We start from the raw sequence: 24,598 nt of genomic DNA, 5'->3' as shown, positions 1-24,598 counted from the left end.
TACTCTCAAAGATAGATAAAGGACAAGACAAAAAACCCAAGAAACAAACAGAATATACAAAAAGCAAAAACAGACAATGCTATCCTCAACATCAACAGCAGGGGAAAGAAAAACATGCAAATAAACCACATTTCCGATTCCTGAAATTCATTTCGATAAAATTAACTGATTCTACTTAGCCTGAAATCTGAGATTTACTTGCCTGAGCCTTCCTACTGCTAGGATTATAGGTGTGTATCACCACACCTTACTTCTCTTCCACAGTTACTGGAAAAAAAAATCAACCAGAAATAAAACAGGTATTTTTAATGGAGTAACTTAATTCTTCATAAGCAGTATGTAGATATGGTAGGTAATCTTTTATATGTTTGTTTATTGGAAGCCAAGTACAGATGACCTCAGATATATTTGAGGTTTGTCTTACTTGTTTGGGTGTATAATGAAATTATACTAATATAGTATCTTAAAAGAAGAAGCTGTATTAGTTCACAATTTCCCTGCCTCTGGAGTCCAGATATGGTCTAGCAAGGTCCCCTATTGAGTGTCTCCCCAGGCCAAAGCCAAGGCATGAGCCTGGGGTCTCCCTGGACTATCTTCATGCTCACTGGTCTTGCTAGCATTCAGTGAGTTACGGTTACAGGATCGAGGCCTACAGTTCCTAGAAGCTTCTATCCTGGCACATCAATACTTCACAGCGTGGTGGTTTGCTTAAGGCTCTATAGGAAAGCACATTTGTTGCTTCTAGTATGTGATTTGTAGTTTTTTTTTTTTTTCTTCAGCACTAAGGTTTGAACTCAGGAAGGCTTTGCATTTGCTAAGCAAGTGCTCTACTATTGAGCTACCCTTGAAAATGTAGAGCCTCTTTTTACAAAGGGTCTGAGTAGGTTAGATTCACCAAAGCACTCACTCTGCCTTTTGATTGACTTACTGATAGGGGCCTTAATTACACACACATACACACACACACAAACACATGTATATGTGTATAAATAAATAGTGTATATATATATATATATATATGTATGCATAGATAGGGACAAATGTGTGTGAGTAGATGCTTGTGTGTGTCTATGTATATATGCATAGAAACATACACACACATATATATACATATATAGATAGCCAAAGAGTAAGATCCCAGGAATTTTGCCCATATTTAAGGGAAGGGGATTTTATAGGGGATTCTTTTTTTTTTTTTTTTTTGGTCAGTCATGGGGCCTGAACTCTCGGCTTGGGTGCTGTCCCTCAACTCTTCAGCTCAAGGCTAGCGCTCTTGAGCCACAGTGCCACTTCTGGCTTTTTCTGTTTATGTGGTGCTGAGCCCAGGGCCTCCTGCATGCAAGGCAAGCACTCTACCACTGAGCCACTTTCCCAGCTCTATAGAGGATTCTTAAAGATAGCTTTAGTAGCATGCCTACCACAGAGTTATTAAAACAGCTTTGTTCAATAAAAATTTTTTTCTATGTGCTAAGTATTTCTCTAGACCATGGAAAAATAAACAATAAAACTAGAAGTCCAGCATATAAGGTGTTACAGAATCAGTAAAATACTCTTTACATTGTCATTCAGTAATGCAGCTACAGTAGAGGTGTATAACCAAGCTGCAATGTGAACACCAGGGAGAAAGTGGAGGAATGGCAAGGTTTGCTCATGGAAGGCGTATCGCATGTCTGGAAGAAAATAACAATACTGCTACAGTGCTTGAAATTTTAAAGCTAAAACATAGTTGCTATTTTCTATAGAGAAAATATTTAAGATGAAATTGTTAAATGACCTTTTCTTTTCTCCTAGATGGTATACCTCAAGTTTACTACTTTGGCCCTTGTGGTAAATACAATGCTATGGTGCTGGAGCTGCTGGGACCCAGTTTGGAAGACTTGTTCGACTTGTGTGACAGAACATTTTCTCTTAAAACAGTTCTCATGATAGCTATACAACTGGTGAGTAAAGCGAAGTGTTTTGTGATACATGGTTCATTGGTCACAAGTTGAAGTTAATAGCTCTATTAAAGTTTTATGACATCCTGCAGAGCTTTTGACCTGCCTAATACAAATGTTTCTGATGTTTATATATGCATCATAAGATACATATAACTTAAATAATGTGTCAAATATATTTTATTTATATGAAAATTAGTATCATAACTGCTTGAAGAACTGAATGTTTGTTTTTTTCTGTGACTCTTTTCTTTAAAAGAGAACCCTCAGAAACATAATCCTTTTTGTTTATGTAGTTGTATAAAGAGGATACAATTCTATAAATCAGTTTGGGAGTACATTGCATCTTGACCAATGTCACCACCTCCATCGTTTTCCCACACTTTCCCCCTCCCCCAGTCCTCACCCCCAAGCTATGTAGCTCAATTTTTACAAAATAGAAACAACAAATCTTAAAATCATTAAATTTCAGGGGATCTATGAGAAAACAACTTAGAGGCTTTATTTATTTACTTTTTTTTGAGACTGTGTCTTACTATGTCTTGCTAGCCAGGACCTTGCTAGGTAGCCAAGGTTAGCCTTGAACTCTTAGTTCTACTGTAGTCTAAGTGCTGGGATTATAGGTAAACATAACCAAGCCTAGCTTAGAGGATAGTTTTAGGAGAGGTTTGACATGAATGCCAATATGACTATGCTGTAGAAGTCTTAAAATTGATTTTATTCATCAAACCATTAATTACACTTCTATTCATCTTATGAAAGTATTCAGATGTACTTAAAGTATTTTGTACAAGGACAGATATAATTTAAAAAAAGGGGCAAAGAATGCAGATGTGGAGATTAACAGGATAAGTTGGTTAAATTATCACTAGCCTAAAATAATATGCAACTATTAAACATATGTATTAAAAGAATGTTTCATAACTTGGAAAATGCTTATATAATTGGTTAAAGCATAGGTTATTGAATATTAATAAGGAAATCATGGTGACTTATATAACTTTGTGTTTATATTGTATTATTAATCATTATTGCAAGTAGTTGAAGCAGCTTTCTAATTTTTGTTTATTTGTTTATTTGATTATTTTTGTGTCACTCCTGGGGCTTGAACTCAGGGCTTTGGCACAGCCTTGAGCTTTTTTGCTCAAGGCTAGCACGTCTATCACTTTAGCCACAACTCTAATTCTGCCTTTTGATAGTTAATTAGAGGTAAAAGTCTCATGGATTTTGCTACCCAGGCTGACTTTGAACCATGAACCTCAGATCTCACCCTCCTGAGTAACTAGTAGGATTTACAGATAGTAGCTACCACAGCTCGACTGTGTTCTGATTTTTAATACTCTATTTTATGTTACTTGGATGATGAACACTATTTGAGAATTTGTAAGTGATTAATATAGGTCTCCACTATTATTAGATGCCAAAACTTTCCAATTTTAAGATCCTATTTTTAAGTGTTCAATACCTAGGAAAAAATTAAGTTAAATAACAGAAAATAAATACTGCAGGATGGTGTTAGTCATTTTTAACATCTTAAACTCTTAAATTGTTTGACTACTGATCTAAGTTGTTTGACTACTGATCTAAAGTAGTATGAAACTTTATGAGTATATCCATTTATGTTTTACTTCAAAGGTTTTTGACTTCATGAGCTACCACCCTTTGAAAATGTTGATTATATTAAACCATGTACCATAACTTCATGAAATTATATGTAAAGACATAGTTTAGGTGGGAATTGGATACACACACACACACACATATGAGGAGCTATAGACTAGTATGAAGGGTTGAAACAGTTTCTGATTTTTTTATTTTTTATATTCATTGTGGAAATTTTGCCTTGCCTTTATTATGATTTCTTTTGCTAGTCGAACCTAAAATAAAATTTCTGTTGTTTCTCTTAAACCAAGATTTCTCGTATGGAATATGTCCATTCAAAGAACCTGATCTACAGAGACGTAAAACCTGAGAACTTCTTAATAGGACGACCAGGAAACAAAACCCAGCAAGTTATTCACATTATAGATTTTGGTTTGGCAAAGGAATATATCGATCCTGAGACGAAGAAACATATACCCTACAGAGAACACAAGAGCCTTACAGGAACAGCTAGATACATGAGCATAAACACACATTTAGGAAAAGGTACGTGTATGTTTTGTAAGTGTGGAGGTTGGCATTGAGCATGCTGCCAATGTGAATTTATATTTGGAATTGTGGTTCATTTTTTGTAGACTACAATAGCTTGTACAATGGTTTTAGTTTTCACATATTTAGAGGTTACTTCCATTTATATTAATACTATAAATTGCTAAACTATAAATAAGTGACTGCTGTCCTTCTGTTCACTGTATCTTTTTTTCTTCCAGTAATAACTTGGAATATTCATCTTGATACAGTTAGAGGGCTACACTTGATGATTTCTATTAAGCGGATGTGAGGCAAAGGCAGAACTGGCTTCTAGCTTAAGTGTATCCTTGCTGTAAGACTTCAGTGGGCAAACTATATAAACTTTTTTCTTTTTTCTTTGTTGGTCATGGGGCTTGAACTCTGGACCTGAGCACTGTCCCTCAGCTCTTCTGCTCAAGGCTAGAGCTCTACCACTTGAGCTGTAGCACCACTTCCAGTTTTCTGGTGGTTATTGGAGATAAGAGTCTCATGGACTACTTTCCTGCCTGGGCTGTCTTTGAACTGTGATCTTCAGATCTCAGCCACCTGAGTAGCTAGGATTATAGGCATGAGCCACTGTGCCTGGCTAAACTTTTTTTTTTTTTATTATACAGAGAGTTCCTTATTTGTAAAAATGTAAAATAATGCCATCCTCACAGACTTTTTATAGCTTGGGCCAGGTTCTAAGGATCACATATATTTGCTTATTATATAGCATTAGTCTTTTTTCACCTGGAAAAGTTACTCAGTGTTTCTTTTTTCTTTTTTTTTTGTTGATTGTGGGGCCTGAACTCTGGGCCTGGGCGCTGTCCCTCAGCAATTCAGCTCAAAGCTAGTGCTCTACCACTTGAGCCACAAGGCCACGTCCAGTTTTTCTGAGTGGTTTATTGGAGATAAGAGTCTCACGGACTTTCCTGTCCAGGCTGGCTTTGAACCCTGATCCTCAGATCTCAGCCTCCTGAGTAGCTAGGATTATAGGTGTGAGCCACTAGCACCCGGCCTTCAGTGTTTCTTTATAGTTCATGGCCTTATTTTTGAGGAGCAGCACAGTCTTATTTTCTTCTCAGTTCCAGTCACTTATTCTTCTTGATCATGTTTTGGGGTACATGGTCAGCATAAAGTGTATATGCTTATTGCAGTATGTCAAGATCTGCATGATGTAATTAATTCCAAGCTTCTTTGGTCATTTGCTTAGGGTAGTGTCTGTTGCTGACTTTTTCCATTAAGGATCTTTCTGTTAGTGATTTCTGTCATTTTTTTTAACACATTTTTATGTTCTAACATTAGCACACATGCTTCCTTTTACCCCTAATTGTTGATTTCTGCCTGTAGAGACTGCTCAGTGCATATGCTCAAAGGGTCTCAGCCTGTAGAGACTGCTCAGTGCATATGCTCAAAGGGTCTCAGCTTTGGTCACCACTTGTTTCTTCCATTAGGTTCCATGTGACATGTTCTTAATGTCTGAGTACTTTTTACTTTCTGATTGCAAGTTCTTCCAAATTGATCTTGTAGTTTCTCTGTTCCAGCCACATAGCAGAAGTCCTTTTATTGAATACGTCCTTTTATTGAATAATGTTAATATTTAAAAAGCAAGTTTTAGCCACTGGTATGTTCTTGCAATGGTTTGTTATTGCAGCGAGGCCCTGAATCCAGAACTAGGAAATGTGTATGTGTATATATTGACAAACAAAGAAATATACCTATAAAGGTACATGCATGTTTACACATGTATTAATATTTTTCTATTAAATGCTTTTAAGTTTATTCTGACACACCTGACTTTTCATCTGTCACTACAAAATAATGTGCCCCCAAAGGTATCTATAAGTCTTTTCCCATTTACATTTGTTTCTTGTCATCAGTTTGAACTCTTCCTAGTACTATTGACATAGTCCTTTTCAGAAGTCCAGGGTAGCAAGAAAAGAGCTTCAGAGTTGTCAAGTGACTGGGATCATCCATCTGACTTCCTGCTTAGTGTGATGTCTTTGTTATTCTACAATGCCACAATTGTTTATAAGTTCTAATGTGGGCAGATATTTGAGTTAATAGTTTTTTTTTACTATTATGAAAAAGGTCTGTGGCATTCTTACACATTGTTTTTGTTTTATGCAATTGTTTCTTGTGCAAAGTGGATTATATGTGTATGTGTGCACATACGCACTGTGACTGGGACTTGAACACAGGGCCTTTAGCTCTCTTGCTTGATTATCTTACTCACAATTGATGTGATCTTAGAGATTCTTGTAAAAGCAATGTGATACAACTGCAAAGAGTGACTGGGAACTGGCACATGCACTGGTAGTTGGGTGCTAGCTAGAGAGAGCTTTAGAACTGAGTAGTATATGCAGTCTTTCTTACATACTGTTTCCTTCATCAAACCCTTCAATTTGATATACTACCTTACATCTCTGAAGTAGGAAAGCAAATATTTCAGATATTCCAGCACCACCCATACCAAAAACTTAGCAATGAAACTTCTGTTTGAAGAGCTACTATATACTGCAACAAGGTCAAGATGATGCTCACATTGCTGAAGCAAAACCAGGTAAAGACTAGGAAATCCATATGGTTTTACCCCCGTAGTTTCTTTTTCTTCTTTTTTTCTCCGTCACAGGGCTTGAACTCAGGTCTTAGATACTATCCCTGAACTTATTCACTCAAAGTTAATGCTCTAACACTTTAAGCCACAGCTCCGCTTCGGGATTTCTGGTGGTTAATTGGAGAGGAGTCTCACAGAATTTCCTGCCCGGCTGACTTCAGACCATGGTTCTGGGATCTTTAGCCTCTTGAATAGTTATGGTTACAGGTGTGAGCCACCGGTGCCCAGTTTATACTGGTAGTTTCTACAAGTCATTGGAAAGACAAACTGTAGTATTAAAACAGTAAAGCCATTGCTTAAGAAGGAGACAATAAAGGTAATTTTCTTAGGAGAGAATTTTTGAAAGATGTGAAAAGTTCCATTTAAATTGCTACATTTAGCAGCCAGATACACCCCCTACTTAAAGTGTCTGAATGACATGATTATAGTCAAAGTTAAGCAAATAAAGACCAAGACCTCTACTATAATGACCCTGAGTTCCCACATTTCCCTTTCATGTGAGATGTGGGAGCAGGTCATCATAATTCAGGAAAACATGTCTTTCACTAGTCAGGTCTCAGTGTCTTCCAAATGGAGAATTTGTACAATAAGTTAGTCTAAACATTTATGTTTAACTTTGGAATGACAAGAACACACAGACACACACAAACAACAGGACAGCTTCGTGATCTACAAGCATAATAAAGCAAACGTAAAGAATTCAGGGTCTCATGCAAACAATTCCACACCTAGTTGGCCCTCCAGCAGTGGCCTATTCTCAGTGATGGCCAGTCAGCCTCTCCCTTTCACATCATCCGCTAATTCACTATGACAGCAAGGAAAGACAGAGCTGATGAATTCCAATCCCTTCATTCAACCAAGTCAAATTGGAGATAATTCACAGGTGAACTTCATGATTTTTATTTTTTTAACTCAGTTAGATTTGAATTAACATGATGATTGGTATCAAATACTAATTCTTTTCTATAGGGCAGTTTGATTCCAAAATACAGTCTCTAGTGACTCAAGTCTCACAGAGTTATTTTATTCTGTTGGCAAAAGCTGCTTGGCTTTCAGCTTCTCATTCTTTAAGTAGGTTCTGAAGGATGGGTATGAGGGCCCACACTTTCTGGAGCTGTGAAAATCTGTCAGCTCCCCTATAGTTAACTTGCCAAGGTGTGAATAAGCATAGGTATAATGAAGAACTCAAGGTCATCCGAAGACAGTAACTGGATAGTACTAACACAAGTTTCTACAGTGAGGAGACACACTGAATCCTGTTCATCTCAAGCTGTGTTGGTGAACAGTAGAGCAATTAAAAGTTACCACACAAATTTCCAAACCTTCTGTAAATCCACCCAGTTTGGAAACAGTAGCATGTCATCACTAATGTGTCATCTGAGCAGTGAACAGAAGTGCTGTCTTGATTTCTTTATTAAACATGCTTGAGATAATATTTTTGGTGAGTGTATTTCAGGAGCAAACTTTCCTGGTGGATTTAAAATATGAATGGCTAGATGCAGAATTGTCAGGATTGTACCCTTTATTAAAAACAGCACACCTTATTTGTCAGTGTCAGTGAGAAATTTTCATTTCATGGGAGTTAACAGACTATTTTATTGTAGCTAACAAAGGTTCACCACTGTTTTATTGTGTGTTATGAAGTCACAACTTCCTATGGCCTAATGTTCTTTATCTGAACAATGGTAAATGCAGCGCATTCTATTTGTAGAAATGGCAAAAGTGAGTGATATGTTTGTCCTTGTTGGGAAAGCCCTCAGAACTATGGAAATAACACTAACTCTTGTAACATTCTCTTTACTTTTTCAAGAAGGAGCCAAAAATTTCTTTGGCAAGTACAGCAAACAATAAAAGGTTTAGTTTTTTTTTTACTTTTAAAGCTCTTCAATTTTAATGAGGATTGGGTAGATCGGCAATATTTTTAATTTTAAAATGTATTCTATTATCTTTAAGTTGTTCAAAGGTGTTTCAATTTAACATGTTGGTTTTTAGTGCATTGTGATCTATGTCAGCCCTTCATTATTCTCCACCCTCATCCCAATCCCCCCATCCCTTCAAATTATCTAGTTTAGATATGTAGTATTAATAGAGAAATACTTGCCAGATTACATGAATTTCTATTTTAAAATACATTGAGAATAAGATAAAGTAATATGAGTTTTGGTCCACTACATGCTATGAGTTTTTGATGTCTTGAACATAGAGTATTTTCTGGTATTTTGAATAGAGGGCACAGCACTATGAGGAGTCTGGAGGGCAGAAGGAAAAAAGAGGAATTATGACTTTTTAGTGTCATCGTATATTCATGTACCTGACATCAGCCTTGTTTTGCTTGAGCTTTTGTGATTACTTCTTTTATTTATTTGTATATTTGTTTGGTTTTGTTGTCCTATTAGGCAAGTGCTCTCTTCCAGAACTCTTATTTCTAGCTCCTTGGCAATCCCTCCCTCTTTTTTTTTTTTTTTTTGACTTTTTAAAACAAGCTTCCCCTGGTAGTCCAGGCTGACCTGGAACTCAGTCTATTTCTCCTGACTGCCTCTATAAAATGCTAGGATTAGAGATGTGCAACCCTGTATACCTGGCTTCTTTGATGGTTACTTTTAAAGCCTGGTTAATTCTTTTTTTTTTTTTTTTTTTTGTGGGAGGGCGGAGATTGGTTGCTGGGCTTAAACTCTGGACTTGGGCACTGTCCCTGTGCTCTTCAGCTCAAGGTGAGCGCTCTACTGTGTTAGCCACAGCGCCACTTCGGTATTCTAGTGGTTTATTGGAAATAAGAGTCTCCTAGCCTTTCCTGCTCAGGCTGGCTTTGAACCATGATCCTCAGATCTCAGCCTCCTGAGTAGCTAGGATTACAGGTTTGAGCCACCAGAGCCCCACTAATTAATTCTTTGATACTTTGTTTTAATTATTTTTTAAAATAAAGATTCTGGTTTCAGAATGCTACATGGATTTGTAAAAATTGTTTCTTTTTGAGACTGACATTATATCAGACGCCCTACCTTAGCTTCCTCCTGATCCTCCTTTCTTGTTAAAAAACTGTTTACACTGGGTTTTATTATATTACTTACATGTGTATGCGTGCCCCCCTCTATCCCTCATATTTTTCCCTTCCTCTCTAATCACCTCTTACCCGTTTTTACAAACAAATTTTATGTAAAGCATGTATTTTCAATTATATAACTTTCATATGGATTAAAAAAAACCTTTTTTTAAAAGAATTTGAACCTTTAAGAGATCTTTCTCACGTAAAAGAAATGTTAGTCTTTAGAAAATCTTCCTGTGACTTTTGCTACTTGCTGCATAGCAAGATTTATTTCCAGATGTATCAGTTGTGAAAAAACACAAAAGAATTATGAGGGAAAATTATATTTTGGATTGAATTTCAATGGCGGGTTTATTTTACATCTTCATATTTATGGCTTGAATTTTTAAATGCTGTGTAGGTTATGAGAGTAATACTGTTAGACATCTGTTAGAGCCATATGGGTAAAATTATCTTACGATTATTCTTAGTTGTCAGTGTGATAATTAAAGGCCCCTTTCCTTGGATGGAATTCAATAGGAATTGCCGGAATTGCCTTTTATTCTGAGTTTGTCTCCTAAACAATGAGTCCTACTGTAGAGCTCAGTATATTTTTTAAATATATTTTAGTCTTTTAAAGTGTATTTTATAAAACGTAGATCTCATATGTGTACATATCTTTACATATTTCTTGTTGTGTAATGCTGTTGTAAGGATTATGGCTTTAAAATTCACTTCCCTATTGTTCATTGCTAATATAAAAATCTGGTTGCTTTTATATATTGATCTTGTGCCCTGTAATTGTTAAAACTCACTAGTTCTTAATAGACATTTTGTAGATTACTTTAAAATTTCTGTATCAAATCATTGACAAAGAAAAATAGTTTTACTCTCCAATTTGCATACATTATGATATTTGTTTTCACAGCATTTTTTTGTAGTGAAAGAACTGTTTGTATAATTCTATATTAAATAGAAGGATGGGAAAGTAGAGCTTTTTTTAAATCTTGATCACCAGGTATCTTTCACTATTCAAAAATTATGTTGTAGTTCTTCCATAGTTGTCCTTTGTTAGAAATAATGTTTTTAAATTTCTTATTTGCAGAGTTTTCTTATGGGAATGCATGTTGGATTTTTGTTATGATATTTTTTTATATCTAAGATGATCCTGTGATTTACATGTTTTAAAAAAACTCTGTTAACGGGCTGGGAAGGTGGCTCAGTGGTAGATTGCTTGCCTTGCATGCATGAGGCCCTGGGTTCGATTCCTCAGCACCACATAAGCGGAAAAAGCCGGAAGTGGCGCTGTGGCTTAAGTGGTAGAGCGCTAGCCTTGAGTTGAAGAGCTGAGGGACAGTGCCCAGGCCCAGAGTTCAGGCCCCACAACCAAAAAAAAAAAAACAAAAAAACAACAACTCTATTAACATGACTTACATTGATTTGCTTTTGAAAGTTAACTAACCTTACATTCTAAGCATTAACTTTACTTAGTTACAGTATATTAGTTCATTACTTTATCAGGAATATTTCCTATACTTCTGCTACTTGTATTATCTTTGGTTTTTGTAACAAGGTAGTAAGATGGGAATGACTGTTCTTAAGAGTATGTAGAATTTGTATTTTTTTCTTGTTTGATGTAATTCGCATGTGATGTCATCTAGCCGTTGTATTTGGGGAAGGCTCTAAATTTAAAATTAAATTTCTTCAGTTGATAAAGCTATTAACATTGCCATTTACTTATTTATTAATTTATTTTGGTGCTGGTCCTAGGTTTTAACTTAGGGCCTAGACACTGTCCCTGACCTTTTTTGGCTCAAGGTTAGTGCTCTATCACATGAGTGATGGATCTACTTCTGGCTTTTTTGGTGCTTAATTGGAGATAAAAGTCTCCTGGCATTTCTTGCCAGGGCAGTTTTAGAACCATGATCATCAGATCTCAGCCTTATCAGTGGTTAGGATTACAAATGTGAGCCACTGGTGCTCGGCAACAGTGTTTAGATTGTTAATACCTTTCAAAGCTTTTCTCTATTATGTCCTAGTTGTTGAATTTATGGGTATAATATTCATAAAATATACTGTACCTGTTCTCTGAATGGCTATAGGATTTGTTCTGTTAGCCCCTCTATTGTTCCTGTTATTGGTAATACATGCTTCTTTTAGCATACTAAGAGGATTAAAGATTTTATCAGCTTTTGTTACTATTTTTCTGTTGATTTTCTGTTTTATTGGCCATTGATTTCTTCATGATTATTTTGTTTTTTATTTATTTTGAGTCAGCATAGATAGGTATGTCAATATATAGTCTAGAAATAGTAGATTGAAAAACATCTATGCATTATTTTTGAGAATGCAAGGTATGCAAGGGGAAAGAATCTTGTCAAGAAACAGTATGAGAATACTGCATATTTATATTGGAAAGAATCTGAACTTTTATCCTGCTCTAGAACCAAAAATAAGTTACTTCACAGTGTAAAATATATGTAAATGTAAGAACCAAAACTATAAAGCTTAAAAAGAAAAAAATGGAAAAAATTTGTTTTTTTTGCGGAGGTGGGGGGAGGGGGAGTCAGTCGTGGGGCCTGAACTCTGGGCCTGGGTGCTGTCCCTCAGCTCTTCAGCTCAAGGCTAGCGCTCTACCACTTGAGCCACAGTGCCACTTCCGGCTTCTTTTTGCTTATGTGGTGCTGAGGAATCGAATCCAGGGCCTCATGCATGCAAGGCAAGCACTCTACCACTGAGCTACCTTCCCAGCCCAAATTTTGCAATGTTTTTAAGAATCAGATTCCTGACCACTCCCTGTAAATTGGAGTTCTTCAAAGTATGAAACTTTGTTTTTTATTAAGAAAACACAACAAAAACAAGCTGTGGTGTCAGACAAAGGAAGTATTTACAAAATATATATCTGAAAATGACTTGTATTCAGAATACGCCAGGAACTTTCACAACTTTGACAAGTACTCAGTTCTAAAAAAAATGGGCAAAGCATTTGAACAAATATTTCACAAAGATGTATGCGAGATTACTAGCACATAAAGTGCCTTTAAACATCAGTCCCTAGTGAGATACAAATTAAATAATACTTAGCTGTTCGCATGGCTAAAGTTTAAGAAATCAACCATATACTGGACAGGTTTTGAAGTAACTGGAACTCTTGTACATTGCTGCTGAGAATGTGAAATGGGATACACACAAACTTTTTTGAAAATATTTAAGACTCTCTTACAAAGATAAATTTACACTTGTCATGTGATTCCATGATGTAATTTCTAAAAATTTATATTCAAGAAAAATAAAAGTGTATATTCATAAAAAGACTTGTATAAAAATATTCAAAGTGCTCTTCCTCCAGTAGCTCCAAACTGGAAACTATAAGTATCTTTCAGTAGGAAGATTAACATATTGTGCCTTGCTATTCAGCAATAAAAAATAATGAACTACTGATACATGGAGTGCTATGGGTGAATCATAGAAACATATGGGGTGAGAGAATTCAGAAATGAGTCTGTACTGTGTGGTGCCGTAAAAAGTCTCAGTGGAAAGGGAGACTAACGGCAAGATTATTTGGACATATATTAGAGATGCTTCCTGATGGTGGTGGGAGTAGTGTACAAATGATGTCAAAATTTACCAGATTTCATGCTATTGTGAGAGTATTTGATTATAGACAAATTATCCTTTAGTGAAAGGAGTTTCTTTTTAATGATTTTTGAAACTCAATAAACTTCAATATCATCTATTAAGCTTTTGAGGCACAGGCCTCCACTTGGTTTCATATCCAAGGAATCTGTCACCGGCAGTAGGATTTCAGTTTGAAAAGCTCAGATCATTCTAATTTTCAACTGGAGTCTAGAAGTAGGATTTTTTTTTTCCCCCTCCAAAATTTTTGTTTTACGACACTAGGACCTAGCATCCATAAAGACTGCTCTGTGTAGCCACTACACATGCTTTTGACGATAATAAACAGCCTGCAGGCTTGTGGAAGGATATTAGTAAAGAACACACACTCTGGCACATTGTTAGGAGAGTCCATGGTAAAATTTTAAATGCTTTCTGACCGCTTCACCCTAATTCTGATCCTTTCCTTGAGAAGTTTGCTTTTCTTCAAGCAGCACTTGGGGTAAACATCTTTTATGCAAACACCATTTAGTAATCTATTGTTTTTTTCTTTTATTGTTACTCAGCATTCTGAATTATAATTTAAAAGATCCAAAAATGCAAATTTAACTTCATTGACAAAAATTGAAATACCTCTTTTTGTAGCAGTTTTTATTGTGATTAAGTGATTACATAAATTTCACACTATTGTGAGATAGTGATACTTAGTTATTAAGTCACAAACACATTCTAATCTTCATGGGACAAATTGTCTTTATTGTGGTCTATAAAGTTTATGAGTTCTATGAGCTTTGACGAGACTGTTATTTCTTCCACATTGGGTGATATGTACATTTCTTTCCTTTTGCTTAGTGTCACCTCTAGTAATAAATATTTATAAGGATCTTCCCTGAACCTTACTTAGTTTGTGATAATTAGTCAGTTATATGTTATATGACATTTCATTGATAAACAGAAATAACTTGAAAATGATGATTTGTTTTAGTCTTAATTTTTGGTGATAGTGGAGGGATTATCACTATTGGTATGTGTCAAACATCAGTTTTTAAAAAATATTTTTATTATCTTGGTGTAGTTATACAAAGGAGTTGCATTCATCGAAGCAATTTATGAATATAGTGCATCTTGATCAATGTCACCGATCAAAGTTTCTTGAAATATACACAAAACTAATTGTTCTCAATGTTGATGGGGAAAATGTGATTGGAAGTTTTATGCTTTCATAACTTCATGTAATGGATCATTTAATAAAGTTAACTAAATAATTTAAAACTCAAATGCTTCTTGGGAGCTTTAATATGTTGTGCTCTAAGTCTTTAAAAATGGAGCTGTATTCCACAAAGACTGCTTAATCACTGGAATCTTTTTTCCCTTCGCCTGTATTTCCGTGAACATATATCTGAGTAGATAAGAAAATCTGTAGTAGCATTTACATTATTATAATAGTATATTTAATCATGATTAATATGTAAAAATGCAGTTATGATTTAGTTTAGTCATAATTTTCTCACTTGTATGCAAGGGACCTATATTTTCATTTATATATTGAACTTTGGGAAATAAATTTTGAAAAAGAATCAGTTCTCTTTTCTAACTTTAACTGGTAAAGAGCAGTGAAATTTATGTATCTTCTGTTTCAGAGCAAAGTAGAAGAGATGATTTAGAAGCTTTAGGTCATATGTTCATGTACTTTCTAAGAGGCAGTCTTCCTTGGCAAGGCTTAAAGGTATTTGTTTTTGTGTTTCCTTATTTAATTTAATTAAGTCTTATATACTTAAATTACCTATTCTAACTAATTATTTTTGACTTATCATATTCTCAGGGATGTTTCTTTTTCCTATTTTAGGCTGACACACTAAAAGAGAGGTATCAGAAAATTGGCGATACAAAACGAGCAACACCGATAGAGGTGTTATGTGAAAATTTTCCAGGTAATGAATAATGCCAAACTGATAACTGCTGCTATTTATTACTTCAATTTATAAATATTTTTATACTTCAACGTGAAGACTTTAAAAATGTGTTTTACATGGTGGTATTAGATGAAAATTCCATCCTTTAATATTGTTAGCCCAGGGGCTGGGAAGGTGGCTCAGTGGTAGAGCACTTGCCTTGCATGCATGAGGCTCTGGGTTCGATTCCTCAGCACCACATAAGCAAAAAGAAAAAAGCCGGAAGTGGTGCTGTGGCTCAAATGGTAGAACGCTAGCCTTGAACTGAAGAGCTGAGGGACAGCGCCCAGGCCTAGAGTTCAGGCCCCACGACCGGACTCCCCCTTCCCCCCCAAAAATAATAATGTTAGCCCAGTCCTAGCTGAAGTTATACCTTCTTCAGTGACCTTTTTGTGTTGACAGTACTATAGTTTGAACTCGGGGCTTTGCAGTTGCTAGATAAGCACTCTACCAGTTGTGCTACACCCTAGCCCTTTTATCTTTAGTTTTCAGCTTGCAGTTTTTCACACAGCCATCCTTAGAGAGTGATCCACCTGTCTGCACCTGTTTTGTAGCTGGGATTATAGGTATAAACCATCATGCCTGGGGGGTTTTGAGATAAGGTCTCACTAACATTTTTGTCTGTACTGGCCGTGAACCCTGTTCCCTCCCATCCCTGCCTCTTGTGTAGCTGGGATTATAGGTATGTGCTTCCATCCTCAGCCCAATAACACATTTATTTTATTTTATTTTTTATTATTTTTTGGGGGTCCGGTCGTGGGGCCTGAACTCTGGGCCTGGGCGCTGTCCCTCAGCTCTTCAGCTCAAGGCTAGCGCTCTACCACTTGGGCCACAGCACCACTTCCGGCTTTTTTCTTTTTGCTTATGTGGTGCTGAGGAATGGAACCCAGGGCCTCATTCATGCAAAGCAAGCGCTCCACCACTGAGCCAGCTTCTCAGCCCCAAGAATACCAACTATTAAGTTTAGTACAATATGAGTCATTTGGCTCTCAAAGTCAGCTTCAAAAGAAGAGGTTCAAAGTACAGTAAAATCTTCCCGACCTTACTAATTTTAGGCTAGATTTACATTGGAGAACTGTACACATTTATGAAAACATTTTGTTTTCAGGGAGGCATATAGCAACTCTAAATCGGTGAATTTTACTTATTCTAGGAATAACAATACATAACTGTAATTCTGGAGAGTCATGGTTTAGGACCAGCTGAGCAAATTGTTAGTGGGACTACATGGCAACAACTAAGTGGGGCATGTTGTTTCATGTCTACAATCTCAGTTATTTGGGGGTGAGGTTAGGAAACTTGTGACCTGAGGCTGGTACAGGCCAAAAGTGACATCTTAGGTGAAAAGAAACAACCAGGGCTGAGGACATGGCTTCCATGATAGAGTGCTTGCGTCCCGAGCGCGAGGACCTTAGTTCAAACTCCAGCCCCACCAAAAAAATGGACGTTTTCGAAGTCAATTAAAGAATAAGAATAATTTTGTTAATAAATTAGAATACCTGCTGTGATTTGAAGATACAAGATTGACTTCTTGTTTCTGGTTCTCCCTTATCATGCTGTAATAGTATCAGTGTAATCTGAGGTAGCTCTTTGTTAAAAGTTTGCAAATTCTGTTTTTTAACCATTCCTGGGGCTTGAACTCCGAGCCCTGTCCCTGAGCTTCTTTTGCTCCAGGCTAGCACTCTGCCACCACCTCTGGTTTTTTCTGTTTATGTGGTGCTGAGGAATCAAACCCAGGGCTTCTTGCATGCTAGGCAAGCACTCTACCACTGAGCCACCTTCCCAGCCCTTGCTAATTCATTGTCAGCAAACTTGTGTGCCCTGAGGGAAGAGTGCTGTGACTAATAGCTCACCATTTTGTCTATTTTTTTCTTTTTCCCTTTCTTTTTCTTTTGGAAGTATTTAAAAAGAAAGGATGTATTTATTAGATTTGGGAAATGCCGTGGGGTGCAGAGATTTGTCTATTACCAATTAGTTGTTCACCCTTTGACCAGATATTTAGAGAAGACACCAAAAGTGTTCCTGGGTTATATTTTTGAGAACTATTTTAGGTTTATTTTGAAAGTTCATTTGGTTAAAATAATGGTCATAGTTAAGTTTAGGCATTTGCTATTGCTGAGTTAGTGTATATTGCTGACTTTAAAGGAAATCCAACAAACCAGTACTTATGCTGTCACATAAATCAATTCCCACTGATATTTTTAGTAAATACTTTAGTAAAACTTATGCACTGAATGCGATTTAATAATCGTGCATCATTGAACTGCTAATTAAACTTTAGTACTGTCTAGGATATCTATTAAAAATAATTTTATAAAATTTTAGTCTTTGCTAATAAGCAGCAAAAATAGTGGTTAAACTAAGCTTTACCTTTTTTGTCTTTATGTTCTTTCCTCCTTTGTTTTCTTCTAAAAGGGGAAATTTTGTTGTAATTGAACTTCAAAGATTTTAAGTTGAAATAGTTTGTTTTTTCATGTTTTTGTAGCACATTGTGCTTTGAGACAATAACTATTTATTATAGAGAAGTGTAGTCAGAGTAATTTTTATTTTCTTTCTAGAAGAAATGGCAACATATCTTCGTTATGTAAGAAGGCTAGATTTTTTTGAAAAGCCAGACTATGATTACCTAAGAAAACTTTTTACTGACTTGTTTGATCGAAAAGGATATATGTTTGATTATGAATATGACTGGATTGGTAAACAGTTGGTGAGTACTCTGCTGTATAATAGAAGATGATTTTTATGGTATTTGTTGAGAAGAGTTGAGACCTGATGTGTATTTATTTGTATTAGTTTAAAGGATTCATCTTCCTATTTTGAGAGATTTCTTCAGGTGGTGTCAAGCTATTGTTACTTGAATTTTGTTCACTCTCCTTATTAGAATAATAGGTTCTTTTGGAGTTCTCATCCCAATTTGATTCTTAAGATCAAGTATACTATTTTTGTATGATATTCTCATGATTAAATATGTACTATCTAATAAAATGTGCTTTTTAATAAATCTCTGAGTCAAAATATTAGATATGTGTAGTTTTGTTTATGAAATTTATTTCTTCAATTTTATTAGAATGACAGGTTCTGTTCATAAATTAGCTTTGGAAATGAGAGACATTAAAAATTATTTTTGATAAGAACCTAAAAGTAGGAAGAGTCTTACAAGGCTTTTTATATTTATAAAAATATTTTAAATATTTAAATATTAGGCAGGCATTGAGCCATGATCCTCCGATCTCACCTCCTGAGTAGCTAGGATTGCAGACATGAGCTGTAATAGTATATTTTGAGAATAATACTGTTTTCCAGAGACATAATTTATTTAACAACTTTTAATATTTTTCCTTGATCATTTTAAGCAACTAGAGAAATGATTTTAAAAAAGATTTCTGATTAGGGGCTGGGAAAGTGGCTCAGTGGTAGAGCGCTTGCCTTGCATGCTCAAAGCCCTGGGTTCGATTCCTCAGCACCACATAAGCAAAAAGAAAAAAGCCGGAAGTGGCACTGTGGCTCAAGTGGTAGAGTGCTAGCCTTGAGCTGAAGAGCTGAGGGACAGCGCCCAGGCCCAGAGTTCAGGTCCCACGACCGGACCCAAAAAAAAAAAAAAAAGATTTCTGATTAACATATATATAAGACATATGGTACCAGAATCAAATACAGTTGACAGCAGAGGATAAACCAAAGGAGAAAGAAAGAAAAGAAAGGAAAAAAAGAAAGAAAGACAAACTGCACACAGTGCATTAAAAACAACAAAGAAAAACCTCTTGTTTTCATATCTTTGAGTTCATTTTTATTAGCATCATCTTATATGGTCATATGTACATAGCTTTTGAGCTGTTGTGAGCCTCTGATAGGACTGTCCTAGACTCAATACTAATTACTACAAAGGAGGGAAACCATGGGGCCTCGGTTTCTTTGGGTTTGGCTTACTTCACTTAATATTACTTTTTCTAAGTCTTTCCATTTCCTTACAAATGGGGCAATGTCATTCTTTCTGATGGAAGCAATGAGTATATATTTCCATTGTGTACACATACTGCATTTTCTTAATCCATTCACCCTACTAAGGGGCATTTGGATTGGTTCCATATCTTGCTGTGGTTAATAGTGCAGCAGTGAACATAGTTGTACTGGTAGCTTTAGTATGGCCTCATTTGTGGTCACTTGGGTAAATGCCCAGGAGTGGGATTGCTGGGTCATAGGGGAGCTCTACCCTGTGTCTTGTATATATATTTATCTGATTTGGGAAAGGGAAGGGGAACAAAATGGTGAGACAAAGGACAAAGGGTGGCAAAAGTGATACTCAAAAAACTGTATGTTGCAAATGAACTTTATATCTTGGGGGAGAGAAGAGGGAGCTGGTGGGGAGGGAAAGTGGGAGAAAAACAAGGGAAGGGTAACAGTGTTCAACAAGAAATGTGCTCACTACCTTATGTATACAACTGTAACCCCTCTGTGGGTCACCTTGACAGTAAAATGAAAGAACATTCTGAAGTAGAGTGTATTACTAGCCCCTGTTACTGTCTTGCAGCCTACTCCAGTGGGAGCCGTTCAGCAAGACCCTGCTTTGTCATCCAACCGAGAGGCACACCCACACAGAGATAAGACGCAGCAGTCCAAAAACCAGGTTTGGTGCCCTTTTTACCTAGGAAATCAATTGCATTCACACGGAAATGATATGCACACTTTTTTCTTCATGGGATCAAACACACATACACATTGAAAATTTTAAAATAATATTTTAATGATGATCTCTTTTTCCTAATTTTTATTACTAGTTTAAAAATAGTGGAAATATTTAATTATAAATTCTTAATTTATGGTATAAATTATTGTAAACTTAAGGCATTGGGTATTCTATTAGTATATAAGTAGATACTCTACTGGAGTAAGTTATAATAGGAATTTATCTTCTAGTTATTGTGTAGTTGAGTAACTTACTGTGTTTCTGCTATTTAAAGCTATTTTCTATGTATTCCTTTAGAAATGGAGAAGTAAGGAAGACCGTTGAAGATCTAAGAGATTATTGTTTTGGACCAGTTATTTAGTTAAGAGGTCACCCAAGTCTCAGGATCATACATAGATGGGTGTGGCTTATATGGACCTTGGGCAAATTAATTAATAACACAAAACTTCCAGTTTCCTGAATAATAATACATGCTGATTTCAAATTTATAGTCAGCTTTCAATAAATCTCTTGTTGCTGGCATTACTGTTATCACAAATAAATACACATAAAACTACATTTCTGAGCAGAATAAGCTGTATCACATGGGATGAATTAATAAAGTGCATGGAGGGTGTTATGTAAATATTTGTGCATCTGGTAAAGGTTATAAGGAAAAGGTGGCTTTTGAGATGCATGTGAAGAATGAGTCTTTTTTTTGTGTGTGTGCTGATCTTTGGGCTTGAACTCAGGGCCTGAGTTCTGTCCCTGAGTTTTTGTCTTCAAGGCTAGCACTCTGTCACTTGAGCCACATAGCACTACTTCCTGCTTTTTGGTAGTTAATTGGAGATAAAATTTTCATGGACTTTTCTTCCCAGGCTAGCTCTGAACCAGTATCCTCAGATCTCAGCCTCCTGAGTAGCTAGGATTACAGGTGTGAGCCATCAGTTCCTGGCAAGAATAGTGAGCAGTTTTTTAAAAAAGCATAAATTTAAGCAGTTGAATTTTCTTGGAGCAGAGTACATTAGTGACAAGTTACAGAATATCAGTTGACAATTGAGAGTTCATATTTTTGAGAAAGAGAATGGAATGGTGTTGAGTAATATTTTCATTTTGCTTTTTGTAAAAGAAAGCTTTTTTGAAGCTATCTTTGGTTTTACTTCTTCCTTGAATTGAATAGAGTATCTAGAGATAATTGGTTATAACCTTTTTTGCAGAAGGACAATGTCTTGTCCTGTTTTACTTTTATCTCTTTTATCCCATAAAGTTTAAGTGAGCATCAACACAGGGAGAAAGTGAAAGGAAAGAACACCATTTATTAAAATCTATATAGCAAATAAAATGCTATGCTCTTGGGAGTATGTAACACTGTTTGCTGTAAAGCTGAGCCAATTAAAAATTAATTTCAAATAATTAGTGCAATGAAAGTTCTCATAATACAAATTATAATAAGTTGATCATTTGTGAGCACTCTGAGAATGTGATATAGAAGGTAATAGCTCAAAAATTGAGACTTAGTTTTATGTTTTGTCTAGTTAATTTTTTGAATATACTTAGAAGATCAATAATCTGTATTTCCTTACTAGATTGTAAGCTTACTGAAGCTAGTAATATGTTATTCCTTTTTACACTAAATTTAGGGAGAATATATATATATACACACACACACACACTTATATGTATATACTTACATATGTAAATTTTCAGTAAATTTTCTAATATAAACTTGGTTTGTTGTATTGAATTTGGTTTCTGAATATATAGATTCTTGTAGCAGAAAAATTGAGTATCTAGAAAATCTCTCCTTAAATGGCTGCATATCAATGAGCATTTAAATTTTGTGAGAGACTTTCAATTCCAAAGGAAAAAGTTAGTTCTTTCAAGGGTATAAACCTTGGTCATGTGCCTTAATAAATAATTGATAAGCTTTTATTGAGTTAACAATTGTTTAGGTGATCCTATAATTTTATATAAATGCTAGATGTGTGTAGTCGTTTATATAAAGAGACAGTATGTTATTTTAGCTACATTCTTAGCAAGAGTTCTGTAACCTCAAAAGACACTTTGCCTGTTGTCTCAGATATTTATCTCAATTTTGGCACCATTTTCACTTGTAGATTTAAACTCATCTGGTTTATTTAAATATAAGGCATAAATCTGTCAAATTCTGGTTATGAATTTTGAAGCTTTAATAGAAAGAGCTATCATAATTGTTTTGATGATATACTTTATATAAATGACATTGAATATGTAATTTTACATTATGCAATTTAATTTAGAAAATTTAATGCTAGAACATTTATTCACATCTTCTACTTGACTTTAACATTTCTGCCCCAAGAGTTTTTATAGTTGCACATGTACTTTTTGGCTCCTTTAGCCTTTGTACTTGGTGCCAAAATTCCTTTAACTTGGGTTGAAAAAGAAAGCAAGCAAAGAGTACTGAAGATTTTAGAATCTATTCATTGTTATAAGCAGCTTGGCAGTATTATTGGCAGAGCAGTAGGTGCAGAGTTGGAATCCCTGTATGCTTCTTGTTAGCTCTTGAGACTTTAGGGAAGTGTTTAGTGTCTTCATTAGTAATATGGACATACTATTTCCCATCTCAAAATGTGAGGCAGATAAAGTAGCTAATATAGAACCAAACAAGCAAGGACTGAAATATGAAATTTTCTCCATTCTTTTTATTAGTGTTGCGCACATTTCTTGAAACACAGGAATTGACCATTGTTAAGAAGCTATTCTTAAAATAAAGCCAAACCCCCAAACTACTCTTAATTCTACTAGTTGGTTACTATTAGATTGTACTTATAGCCATACACATTTGCTAGGATGTCAAAAAAACATTGAGAATTTTCAGCATGTTTTTATAGAAGTGAATTCTCTTAATTCGAAGCAGAGTTTTTCAAAAACAAGAAATCTGAGACTCAAATGTAGGACTGTTGCTTTAAAAAAAGTTTTTTTTTGTCATGTAATATTCTCTTCACTTTTCAAAGAACCTTTTCTGTTTTATCCTGTTATTCTTATAATCAGGAATAGAATACTAAACAAGAGAGAAATTTTTCTAAGATCTCATGTACATCTTTCTAAGGCCTCTCTTTTTACATTGTTAAAAATAGCTCTTCATAAGAAAACATGGGGAGTTCTGTAAGAAAATGTAGACCTTTTTTGGTGCACTTGAGATTTATTTGGAGTGCTGTCTTGGGCTGGACATGCCATTTTTACTTCCTTCGTTCTTTGTTAATCTCATTTATTAACTGAGAGGCCACAGAATCTACAAAGCCCTTTTACTTCTAAAATTTTATTACTTGGAAAGTTCTCCACACTTTGTGTGCAAAAAAAAATGCACCTGTGATTAGTTATTATTAGGATAGTGAGGATATTTTTAAAGTCCTTTATGCATTTGTTTTATACGTTATGAGGATGAGATGTTTAACATATTGGGTTTTTCTTCTTCCATGCATGCCACATGCATTAAATAAATGGCAGTCGGCAGACCACAGGGCAGCTTGGGACTCCCAGCAGGCAAATCCCCACCATTTGAGAGCTCACCTTGCAGCAGACAGACATGGTGGCTCGGTACAGGTATTTTCTGATTATTGCATGAGTGCTTATTCCCCAAATTTATACACTAACCCTTTTTTTTGAACTCATGGCATGATTTTATATCCTTACGGAAAACTTGTTGCTGAATTCTGTCCATAATTCTATTCTTTTGTTATTTAACCAAAGAACAAAATTAACATGTTCTAAAAAGACCACCAGGGATACTGCAATTTTGCCTTTGTTCATTTTTGCAGACATATGCATCTAAAATATTTAAGTCATACTCATAACAGACTAGAAAAGTAAACTATATTATTTTAAATATTTATGAAGCTTGATTTTCAATAATAAATCTTATGTAATGCTTTATGTAATAGGACAGTTTTATACCTTTTTCCATGCATTGATTTTTGCTTTTGTCAGTTTTCATTCATATATATCTAAACTTTTCATCTTCAGTACTCAGTTTCTGATTAATTGATCAAATGATTATGGCCCTGATTTATTTGTTTATTTGTTTGCTTGTTTATTTATTGTTGGTAGTGGGGTTTCAACTCAGGATCTGGGCTCCCTCACTGAGCTATTTTGCTCCAAGCTTGCGCTTTTCCCCTTGAGTCACAGATCTACTTCTGGCTTTTTGTGACTAATTGGAATTAAGAGTCTCTTGGACATTTCCTGCTCTGGCCGGCTTCCAGCTGTGATCCTCAGATCTTAGTGTCTTGAGTAGCTAGGATTATGGGCATGAACCACCAAATCCTGGCTTGGCCCTGATTTTTATAATGGAACATTTTGCTTTTCCTTTTAGAAAATGGTTGGATAGATAGTTTCCGTGATAAGTATTTATGAAATACTTCCTCTCATAAATTCTGTTAATTTTTACACAAATTTAAAGCAATTTTAAAATTGCAGTTTGTGTTTTCTTATATACACTTAGGAACAGCTACTGCAGTCTACCCTCTCAAGCTGAATCTTTTAGTCATTTTTGTGTATTGTATAGTTGGGAAAGTGTATTGAGTTTCTTACACTTTTAAAAATATCTGCTTGAGAAAATAAAAATTTTAAATTTATATAAATATAAATAAGGTTATCTCTATT

At 35.3% G+C, this 24,598-nt stretch overlaps 1 protein-coding gene across 7 annotated transcripts in view; it reads left to right on the top strand.

Annotated features, from left to right (window-relative positions):
* Positions 1 to 24,598, top strand: part of Csnk1g3 (casein kinase 1, gamma 3) — a 60,906-nt gene that overhangs the window by 16,462 nt on the left and 19,846 nt on the right. For 2 of the 7 annotated variants that reach the window (XM_013015731.1, XM_013015729.1), the window contains exons 4-10: positions 1,792 to 1,940; positions 3,851 to 4,085; positions 14,986 to 15,071; positions 15,192 to 15,276; positions 17,859 to 18,004; positions 19,823 to 19,918; positions 23,447 to 23,542. In XM_013015731.1, the coding sequence (XP_012871185.1) occupies positions 1,792 to 1,940; positions 3,851 to 4,085; positions 14,986 to 15,071; positions 15,192 to 15,276; positions 17,859 to 18,004; positions 19,823 to 19,918; positions 23,447 to 23,542 (893 nt within the window). Of the gene's footprint in view, positions 1 to 1,791; positions 1,941 to 3,850; positions 4,086 to 14,985; positions 15,072 to 15,191; positions 15,277 to 17,855; positions 18,005 to 19,822; positions 19,919 to 23,446; positions 23,543 to 24,598 lie in introns of all 7 variants that reach the window. The other 5 variants (XM_013015730.1, XM_013015728.1, XM_013015734.1 and 2 more) reach the window with 3 other exon arrangements.

Source organism: Dipodomys ordii, unplaced genomic scaffold (assembly GCF_000151885.1).
Source record: "Dipodomys ordii isolate 6190 unplaced genomic scaffold, Dord_2.0 Scaffold27, whole genome shotgun sequence".
Classification (NCBI taxonomy): Eukaryota; Metazoa; Chordata; class Mammalia; order Rodentia; family Heteromyidae; genus Dipodomys; species Dipodomys ordii.
Note: the sequence above shows the minus strand (reverse complement) of the source record. Positions and strands in the feature narration are given on the sequence as shown.